We start from the raw sequence: 10,086 nt of genomic DNA on the forward strand, positions 1-10,086 counted from the left end.
ATGGGGGGCCGTGGGGATGGGGGGCCGTGGGGAAGGGATCCGTGGGCACGGGGGGCCATGGGGACAGGGGGGTGTGTGGGGACAGGGGATCCGTGGGGACGGGGGGCCGTGGGGACAGGGGTCTGTGGGGACACGGATCCATGGGGACAGGGATCCGTGGGGACGGGGATCCGTGGGGACGGGGGTTCCGTGGGGACGGGGGGTCCGTGGGGCCGGGGCCAGGCCGGGGCAGCTTCGCCCGCCGCGCTCTGCTGTCCCTCGCGGCGGCCCGTCGGGCGGGTCACGTGGCTCACCTGGCCCAGGTGGGGCGGGGCCGGACGCCGTTCCCTGGCTGGCAGGTAACGCCGGGGCGGGGGGGCCGCGCCGCCGCCGCCGGGAGTTTTGGGGGACACACACACACACACCCCCCTCCCCCGGCTCTGACCCCAGCCCCGGCCTCAGCCCCGGGCCCGGCCCGCCGCGGCAGCGCCCGCTACCGCCGCTCGGCGCTTCCCCCGGCGGGGCCGCCCGTCCCGGGCCTGGGGGCAGCAGCAGGCCGCGGCCGGGAGGGAGGGACGGCGGGAGGGAGGAGCGGGCGCTCCCCCCTCCCCGAGGATCCCCACGGTCCTCCCCGCCGAGACCGGGGTGCCCTGGGTGCCGTCCTCCTGCCCCGGGCCTCCCCCGAGACAGGCGCCGTGTGCCCCGGCCCCCCACTCAGGGCTGGGGACAGGCCGCCCCCCGCCACCGCTTGTCCCCGAGCTGTCGTTGTTCCCCCCGCTCTGCCCCTCCCGCTGCTCTGGGACCTTCCGTGTCCTTGCCCTGCGGGACTGGTGTCGGGAGGAGCCCTCCCGCGGTGGAGGGGGGGGGGGGTCGGGTCTCTCTGGCCACTGCTGGGGTCGGCTTGGCTTTGGAGGGCTGAAGAAGTAAAGGGGGAGCGCGGTGGGGAGCCTCTGCGGGAAAGGGCCGGCCTTGCCGGGACGGTCAGCGATGCCGCTGGGAACCAGCTCTTCTCTACTGCCAGCTTCTCTTTTCCCCAAAATCCACCGTCTCGAGGACGCCCGGGGGCCCAGGGTAGGCAGAGGGGTCTCTGCTTGGTCCCCAGGCGGGTCTCCCCCCTTTGCAGCGCTTCATTTGTGAGAAGGAAGGGGCAAATTTTGTTTACCTGCATTGTGGTGGAGCCCTGGTTGTCAGCTGGAACGGGGGGCATTTTGGGCCAGGGGCAGAGGGAAGTGTTTGGCCAGAGGCAGTTCCTTGGCCGGGTTGTTTATATCCCAGGGAGGTGAGCGAGGGGACGCAGCAGCACAGAGAGATCCGTGTTACTCTGGGCCAGGGTCTCCATCAGAGCCCGCAGAGCAGTCAGGAGTCCGGGAGCTTTACAGGGCAGCTTTCAGCTCCTGGCAAGGCTGCTTAGAAAACTTAGAAACAGCTACTGATGCTTCCATATATTTAAGAGAAGTTGTATCTGTGTGTAAATCTTGTATCCTGAATTTAGGTCCTCTGGCCCCTTTTTAAGTTAATGCTTTGCTTTCCCTAGCTTCAAACAACACCAGCAATACGGTTATTGGCTTTATTGAGTAGATTCACAACTTAATTTAGCTTTTTTAAAACTTTCAAAGGAAATCCTGTCCTCTGAACAATGAAGATCTTAGACCCCGGCTAACCCTTAGATGCACAAACTGTCTGTGAATCCCTCCTTGCTCTTCTGAAGCAGATGTTGAAGTTCTTCAGAAGGATCTTTATTCACACACGGTGCCTGCGTGAGAACAGAGAAGGCTCCCAACGATCTTGTGAGTATCAGCTCAGCTGTGGGTTTTAGTCCGAGCTTTTGTTTATGGCTATCTTAAGCAGTTGGCTGCGGGTTTGGGTCCAGTCCATTGCTTGTGCTGGAGAAGCCGCTGGATCGAGGATCTGTGCCTTGTGTGTGCTCCCGGGGAACTTTTCTGACGGGTGATCCAGTGGTCACAGAAGCATGAGCTGTGATGGGAAGGGGGTGAGCTCAGCGCTCGGGGCTGGAGATGCAGCTGGGGGTTTGTGCAATGTCAGGCAAGTGGTTTAATCTCTAAGTCTGTGAGTCTTTTTCTCTAGAGCTGAGATAACGCTCTTCCCTATGTCAAAAATGCTCTGAAATTCCAGAATATTATATATTGTTATATAAATGATTGTTACTGTGCAATGCAGATGTTGGATCTCTTGATGAGGCCTCAGTATTGAGAGAAACACCCCAGTAAGCAGTTCTGTGCTTAGATCAGCTCAGATGTTTTCAATTTGTTTTTCAATTTTGAACTGCATTACAAAAATGGTGAAGCTGAGGAAAAAAAACCCTGTTGTTGTGAAGTGAAAGCAATCAAAACTCTCAGCTAATACTGAGTCTAGGGAGCTCTGTCTGCTCAGCACTGAAATTGGAGCGTCTGGGGCTTTTATATTTAACATATTGTCCAGGAATGTGCAAAGGGAGCTCCTGGGACATGAGCTACTTACGGATTTTTATAAGCTAATGGAGCCAAAATATTCCTGGAAAGCAGTGGTGTGCTGTAACTGCCTGGTTTTCAGTCTGCGCCTGTTTCTTTATGGAAGCAACGTTGCTATTTGTTTTAAAAAAAGGGGGAAAAAGAGACACCGCCCTAACAAAGTAGGACAGATTTATTTATTCATGCTTGAGGTGCCCTATAGAAAGTATATAGTAGAGCAGCAGGGACAGTCCAAAAACACTTAAGCTATGGCTGGGCTCTCACTGCTTATTAATTAGCCTAATTAGTATCTAAAAGGATCTCTTGGGGGTGAAAGCAGTGTTAGCCAAGAAGCTTAGAAACCGTGGACAATTTAGGGGCCCACTATAGTCTGGGATAAAAGCAGCAGCAGTAGAAGTGGAGAGTGACAGCCTTGACCTGACTTCCATCGCCTGGTGCCGAGCTTTCTTCATAAGAGGGAGATTTAATGTGCCAAACTCTGCGTGTTGGATCTGCGGAGCTGAAGTGTGACGTAGTACCCTGTAAAAAGAGTTTACTCCTGCGTGCAAACCTGGGGCAGCTGTTAGTGCCGTGTCAACGAGAAAAACAGTTGAGCTGTAGGATTTCTGTAGTAGGGCTTTGTGAAGGTTTTGCTCCCGTGAGGCGTGATTTGAGACCGACTTGTTGACAAGATCTTTTCTTTAATCCAGATGAAGACATCAGTTTTCCTTAGGGTAACACAGCCGTAGCACGACTAGCAAAAATCATCAGTGTCAGTAACGCCGTCATTGCTAAATCCTCTAAATTTGAATAGCGTCAAATAATCTGGAGTCTGAATTGGCAGTTTGTATAATGATTGATTGCTTGTCATCTCCTCCTGGGCATGGTGTGTTTTGAAACAGATAAGCGCTGTCAGGGCCCAGCTTAATCCTAAAGAATGCAAGACAAAGGGGAAGTTGTTTAAAAAAAGATACTTTCCCTTCGGAGCCTGGCAGCTGGCTCCGCCTACGGCTGTGCTGCTCATTTATTGCTCTGGAGCCTGACTTGTCTTCCAGCTGCATTGAGGAAACCTCTTCTGAAGGTTACAGGGATTTTGATGTCTTAAAAATAGTTCTTTTAAAGCATATCTCTTCTGATTCAAGCGTCTACCAAAGGGAAGCAGCAAAGCCAGAGCAGTCGGAGAGCCCTGAAACCCAGCCTGGATTCCCTCTCTATGCGACAAGTGAGAACAGCATGAGTCCTAATGCAAAATATTTCTGTAAAAAATGGAAACGCTGAATTTGAATGTTAGAGTCCTCTGCTGAGCAGCGGCTCACTAAGGTGAGACTGGTGACAGATGCTTGACTTGAGACCTTCTTGTTCTCCAGGTGTGTGAGCGGTGAGCCATGCTGGGCCGGAAAACAGGACTCCCCCACGACCTGAACAGCCACCGCCAGCTGAACCAGCCCTACCAGGAGGCCGTGCCCCTGCGGACCAGAGCGTCCAAGGAGACAGATGTCAGTTTGGAGGTGTTCAGCGGCTCTACACCCGAAATCAAACAGAGCCGCAGCAGAGCCCAGCAGATGCGGGATCGGAAAGGCCGCAAAGCTGACCTCAAAGACTCCAACGGGAGAGAGGCAGAAACAATCACCTTTATTTCTGGTACAGCGGAGGCTCCCCCAAACCAGAGCTTCTGCTGTTCATCTCTGTCTCAGGCCTGGAACACATACAAGGCTGTTTTCTGTTGTATAGTGACCTGTGGGGGCTGCTTTCAGGACTGCAGTGTCTGTATCCCCTATCCGGGACCCACCGAGACCTCCACTGATGATGGAAAGAACGGAGATTATAACGGGCGACTGCCAAACAGCCCCGCCAACGTCTCTCCCACTGAGAAGAATGGGAACCAGATCAAAAAGTCCAGCATGGGTAGCAGTTTCAGTTACCCAGATGTGAAACTGAAGGGCATTCCTGTTTATCAAAACAGGAGCCCCAGCCACCACCTGGAATCGGATTCATGCTGCAAAGAGCTGCTGCCAGAGAAGCCCTTCAGGAACAGCATAGAAAAGCCACCGCTCCCCAGCAGCCACCGGAGTTCGGAGGAGTATTATTCCTTCCACGAGTCCGACCTGGACATCAGCGAGTTGAACGGCTCCATGTCCAGCAGGGAGATCGACGTCCTGATCTTCAAGAAACTGACGGAGCTCTTCAGCGTCCACCAGATCGATGAGCTGGCCAAGTGCACGTCAGACACTGTCTTCCTGGAGAAGACCAACAAGATCTCGGACCTCATCAATAGCATAACTCAGGACTACAACCTGGATGAGCAGGATGCTGAATGCAGGCTGGTCCGAGGCATCATACGCATCAGCACCCGGAAAAGCAGGGTCCGGCCCCATATTTCTATCCCAGCCAGCCAGAGCCACGAGGAGAAGTCCAGCAGAGGCAACGCGCCAGACAGCGGTAACGAAACGATGCTAGAGTCCATGGTCATCAGCCAAGACGGTACGTGTGGGTTCCTTGGTGTCACTGCTTCAATAAAAGGGTTATTTTATCACAGCCACAGAGCAGGGTCGCACGCTGATGTCTGTCTTGGGGCTGGGCTTGTTCCCCTGGGATGTGTGAACGGAGGTCCTTCCCTGTTACTGGAGACCTCTGCTCCTCACTACTCACTGTGTCCTGGCTTCCTTGATAGTATCTTTCACTGTCAGTGCAGTTTGTTCTGAGCAGTATAAGGGCTTATTCTGCTGCTACTGCAATGATTCCTCCGCACCTCTAAGCTAGGCAGAAAGACCGTGAGTCAAACTTAACTGGTATGACCAGACGAGCTGGCTTGTGCCAGAGGATGTCCAGTTGCTAAGCTGTCTCTCTCCCCTGTGTTCTACCAGGGCTCTTTGCTAATGCCACCCTTAGACTGCCATGACAGGGTGTCTCCTTCGAGCTGAGACTTCCTCTACACAGTGGGGTGAGGAGCAGCCAGTAATACCCCTACAAAGAGGAGGGGAGGGCTGCTGCTGCGGCATGAGTGCCTCCTGGCTCCATCAGGGATGCTCTCCTCCTTGTCTGGAGCAGCCTGACCTCCAGAACAGGTTGTAAGAGAGTTTGTTGTAGAAAGACCTTGAAAAGCTGAGTGTGGGGAGCAAGGAGACATCCAGAAGTAGCAAAGGAAACCGGGTGGCTGTTGTGCTTCCCAGTTTAGCAGTAAGGCTGCTGTTGCTTCCTGGTATTTAGGGACTGCAAAGCTCAGATTACCAAGACAATGGTGGAAGCAATCTGAAGAATCAGACTCTACCTCTCCTGCTACCTGAGGGTGGTGCCTTCAGAAGGAGAGCCCTGTGCGTTCCCTGACAGGCGGCTTGAGTCAGAGCTGCCCGTGTCCTTTCCTGTCTCAGGCCCTCTCGGTTTCCATTCCAGATCTGGCCGTGCAAATATCGGAAGAAACACCAGCAGATGTGATGGCCAGGAACATGAGGCGGCACAGCAGCGCAGGTAACGTACCTGGCCAGGGGTCTCAGCTGCAAAGGCGTCGCAGGAGTGAGGGGAATGCCCTGAACCTCCTGCGTGGCCAGCAGGGACAGGGAAGGGATCTGACCCCTGTGCTCAGCACTGGTGAGGCCGCCCCTCGATGAGTGGGTTCAGTTTTGGGCCCCTGACTCCAAAAAGGCCATTGAATGACTCGAGCGTGTCCAGAGAAGGGCAACGGAGCTGGTGCAGGGTCTGGAGCACAGGTCTGATGGGGAGCGGCTGAGGGAACTGGGGGGGTTTAGTCTGGAGAAGAGGAGGCTGAGGGGAGACCTCATGGCCCTCTCCAACTGCCTGAAAGGAGGGTGCGGAGAGGGGGGATGAGTCTCTTGAGCCAAGGACCCAGCGCCAGGCCAAGAGGGAATGGCCTCAAGCTGCACCAGGGCAGGGTCAGACTGGCTCTTAGGAAGGATTTCTTTGCAGAAGGGGTTGTTGGGCGTTGGAATGGGCTGCCCAGGGCAGGGGGGGAGTCCCCATCCCTGGAGGGGTTGAAGATTCGGGTTGACCCAGCGCTGAGGGATCTGGTGGAGTTGGGAACAGTCAGGGTGAGGTTCATGGTTGGACTGGAGGAGCTTCAAGGGCTTTTCCAAACGAGATGATTCTGTGATTCTGTATTATGTATCCCCTCAGTTTTCACCATCTGCAAAGGCTGAGCTGACATCTGCCTCTTAGGTTACCGTAAGGGGTGTAGTTCTCTCGAGCTCTGGGAGTGAAGGAGACTCAGAAGGCTGGTGTCTGCCCGGCTTGCTGGGTTCTTCGGAAAGAGAATGAAACCCAAGTTTGGAGTGCTCTCTGTCCATGCACAGCATTTAGCCCGAAGTTTTGGTCTCTGGGTATCCTGACAAAGTTTGGGGCTGTATTTGGGGTGTGAGCAGCTGAGTTCACAGCTGGGTTATACTGGGAACAAAAGGAACTGTGCGAAAGGGAAGCAGGGGAGAGTGACAGGCTGTCCCCTGAGCTCTGATCCTCATGGCATGTGTGCTCCACTCCAAAGAGCAGCCCAGGGCTAAAAGACAAGTTTTCTCCTGCATAATAACAGATCTCTCCTAGAAGATGGCTACAATACAGGCAGGGCTGTTCCCTGCCTGTGGGCTTTGTGTGGCTTTCTCCTCCCTCATGATACACAAAGCCTTTTGTGGCAGTTGCTTGCCTAACTGCCAGGAACTGCTATAGTTCACGTTGTCTAATGTCACCATCTCTTCTCTTTCCTCTCCAAGGCTCTCCAACAAGCAGAGATTCTTCTTTCCAAGACACAGAGACTGACTCATCTGGGGCACCTCTGCTTCAGGTGTATTGTTAAGGAAAAGGACCCAAGCAGCAGCAGGCGTTCCAAGGCTCTGCTGCAATCAGATTTCTCCTCTTTCAATATGGAGTGTGCTATGCCACTTTTTTTTTTCCCCCCAGTCTACCCTGATCCTTTGTTGAAGCCAAATTTCTCCCGCTGTCTGAATTTCACTGGAATTTTTTTTTTTTTTGGACTATATAGAACATCAAGGAAGTGAACTGTGCAGCTGATGAATTTGGGAGGTGGAATGTGTGCCCAGGGAGGAGAAGATGGACAAGGAAGTATCAGATAACTTGTGCCTCTATGATTTCCATCCTTCAGGTGTAGCTTCAGCAACCTCAGTGGCCCAGTCCTTTCCCTGCTTTGAGGATCTGTTGCACAGTTCTTGCTTTCTGGCGTTGCATAAGTTAACTTGGGTAGGGAATAACTGGATGGTGTGTCTGTGTTTGTGCCGATGGTGAAGGTCAAGCCCCTGCTCTCTAGGGACCCAAATCTCTATTTAAAGTGGCTGGGTTTGTCCCAAAAGCCTAAGTCCTCTATTCCTGGTGTTTGCAGTAGCCAGATCCTCCTCCTTCCTGCTGACCCTTAGTGGCGTCATCTCTTGCTGCCTCGTAAGGAGAAGGTTCAGGTAATGTGGTTCATTTAATCTTTGCCCTCTTGGCGTGTCTCCCAAGATAGAGCCCCTCGCAGAGGGGTGGGGTGCCTGCACAGCCGCCCCGCTCGCACCTCCCGAGCAGATCCCGGGGTTCAGCTTTGCAGCCACCGCCAGTCCGATGTGAACTGCGGGCGCAAGGTGTTACCAATTGCACGGGTTGACCCGTGCCGTGCAGTCACCTCTTCCTCACTCCTCCACCTTTCCCCGTCACGCTTGGTGTCCCTGGGCCAGCCTTGAGCTCAGGTTATGGCAGCTGAAGGAAATAGTCGGTTCATTTTTAAGTTTTTCTAACTAATTTGACTATTCTGCTGGAAACTCTCTTAAAAGTGGCTTGCTTCAAAAGGAAAGCCTCTCCTGAGAGTCTCCAGAGGGTCTGTGAGGAACTGCTTGGTCCTGCCTTTGCCCGGTGGGTGCTCGGCGCCGGCTCCTTCCCTTCGCCCCTCTGCAGCCGCCGGCCGGAGATGTGGTGGTGCTAATCCGAGGGCACCGCGCCAGGTGACCTTGAGGGCTGCAGCGCTGCAGCAGGAGGAAGCTCTATCTTACTGGTGTTGCCACTTGGTTGTTTATCATAAAGTAAACAGATGAAGCCATGGGACCTGTTTATACCTTCGGGTGCCCTTGGACGTGAATAGAAAACGCTTAGTTGAATTTACCAGCCATAGAATAAACGCCCACTGTTTTCTGGGGAGAGGAAAACCAAAATAGGCCCTGTGATTTGGTGTGGACCACGTTTTTGTGCCTTAATTGAACTGAATCGTGCCTTAATTGAACTGAAATGTGCCTTTATTTCATAGCCTGTGATTACTCTTCAAAAGTCTGGGTAGGGGGGAAAGGATTTAATTTTTCACATGAGCAGTCAGGCTTATTTAACCAGCCAAAGCCCTTTGAAATGTACGGTTCAAGTCCCTGTTAGAGCCTGTTTTTGTAAACTGCTCGCGTTTCAGAGCGTGCTTTCATAAATCACGGACAGTACTGAGAACACACCTTAAGACACTGACTGAGAGAGATTTTGAAAATAAAGGGGAAAGGCTGAGATGTGGATTTGGCTTCCCCTCCCTGCTTTGTTTTTAAAGCTGTTTATGCAAGGAAAACACTTGAAGCGAGGCCAACCCAGGACTCCCAGAGGAGCTGTGCTTGGTCACCTCCTTCCGAATGCCACATGTACCGAGGGACCCGTTTGGCGTCCTGCTTCTGAATGGATTTGTACATACGTATTTGGACAAGTTTACTTAAACCTGTGCACTGAGGCGTCAGTGTGGGTCACGCTGACACGGAGCTCTGTGGTCTGTGCGCTGGAGCTTTGGAGACGAGGGGTGAGGATGGACTTGCAAAGAGCTGCCGATCGCTATGACAGATGCAATAAGACATTTTTTTTATGTTTAGTCTGTGTACGAAGAGTGAATGTGTATGGATTAAGCTTGCAAAAAAGCCCCAAAACCCAAAAAAACCCCAAAAACTCACTAAGAGGAAGACTGTCAACTCGATGGTCCCTGAAGCTGGTGCACCTGTGGTGTCTTACGGGATTCTTTTGCACTCCTTGGCCTTAAACACCTGATTTGGTCTTTTTTATAAAGCAAAAGATGTGCTCTTTACCTGTGCTGTGTCTCTTACATTCCTGCTTGCATCAGTTTGGGGAGAACATCCCTCAGCGAGGGAGCCTGGGCCAGGCTGGGGGGGTTGCAGCGGGGGGTGCTGATCCCTGCTTTCCCAGCAGCACACGAACTAAAGATTTTTTTTCATCCATTTGGCAGCACTTGCCCGTGCCCAGGGGGATTGATCAGAGGGCTGGATGCCGGGCTGGGGTGGGACACGGGGAAGCTGGGCACAACTAAAGGAGCCTCTGAGGAAGTGCCTGTTTGCAGACAGGGAAACCCCAGGCCTTCCCTGAGGGGTGATGCTGGAACTGAGCTCTGGAAGAACTGAGCCTGAGGGGAGAATTTCTAGCTCCTTCCCTGGGGTGCAGACAGCTGTTGCTAGAAAACGCACGAATTGCTCCGGAGCAGCTGCTGTCCCTGATGGCGGGGCAGGATCCGCTTGGGGAGGGAGGCTGGCTCAGCCTCGGACCCTGTGACTTGAAGGACCAGTTTTGCACTTTCTAATTTCACTACGAAAACTCAGCTGATAACCCACAGAGCTCTGTTCCTTGCCACTGACCCTCCCTCACCCTCCCTGGGCAGGGGACAGCCAGGAGGTGCTCGTGGGTGGGTTTTCCCCCCTGGTGC

The 10,086-nt window shown here is 53.5% G+C and overlaps 1 protein-coding gene across 1 annotated transcript; it reads left to right on the forward strand.

Annotated features, from left to right (window-relative positions):
- The first annotated feature begins 308 nt into the window (after window positions 1-308).
- KDF1 (keratinocyte differentiation factor 1) lies at window positions 309-9,455 on the forward strand. Its single transcript, XM_074894227.1, has 5 exons — window positions 309-338; window positions 1,596-1,766; window positions 3,794-4,907; window positions 5,817-5,891; window positions 7,142-9,455. Exons 3-5 carry the CDS (start codon window positions 3,812-3,814, stop codon window positions 7,222-7,224), a joined length of 1,254 nt encoding a protein of 417 aa, XP_074750328.1. The 5' UTR covers window positions 309-338; window positions 1,596-1,766; window positions 3,794-3,811; the 3' UTR covers window positions 7,225-9,455.
- The last annotated feature ends 631 nt before the right edge of the window (window positions 9,456-10,086 follow it).

Source organism: Strix uralensis, chromosome 25, assembly GCF_047716275.1.
Source record: "Strix uralensis isolate ZFMK-TIS-50842 chromosome 25, bStrUra1, whole genome shotgun sequence".
In the NCBI taxonomy this organism is placed as follows: domain Eukaryota; kingdom Metazoa; phylum Chordata; class Aves; order Strigiformes; family Strigidae; genus Strix; species Strix uralensis.

What these genes read in the sequence shown, in the direction of transcription:
- KDF1 (XM_074894227.1), top strand. Translation starts at nt 3,812, where the DNA reads ATGCTGGGCCGGAAAACAGGACTCCCCCACGACCTGAACAGCCACCGC. An exon ending in CATGGTCATCAGCCAAGACG is followed by an intron (nt 4,908 to 5,816) that starts GTACGTGTGGGT and finishes TTTCCATTCCAG; the next exon opens with ATCTGGCCGTGCAAATATCG. An exon ending in GAGGCGGCACAGCAGCGCAG is followed by an intron (nt 5,892 to 7,141) that starts GTAACGTACCTG and finishes TTCCTCTCCAAG; the next exon opens with GCTCTCCAACAAGCAGAGAT.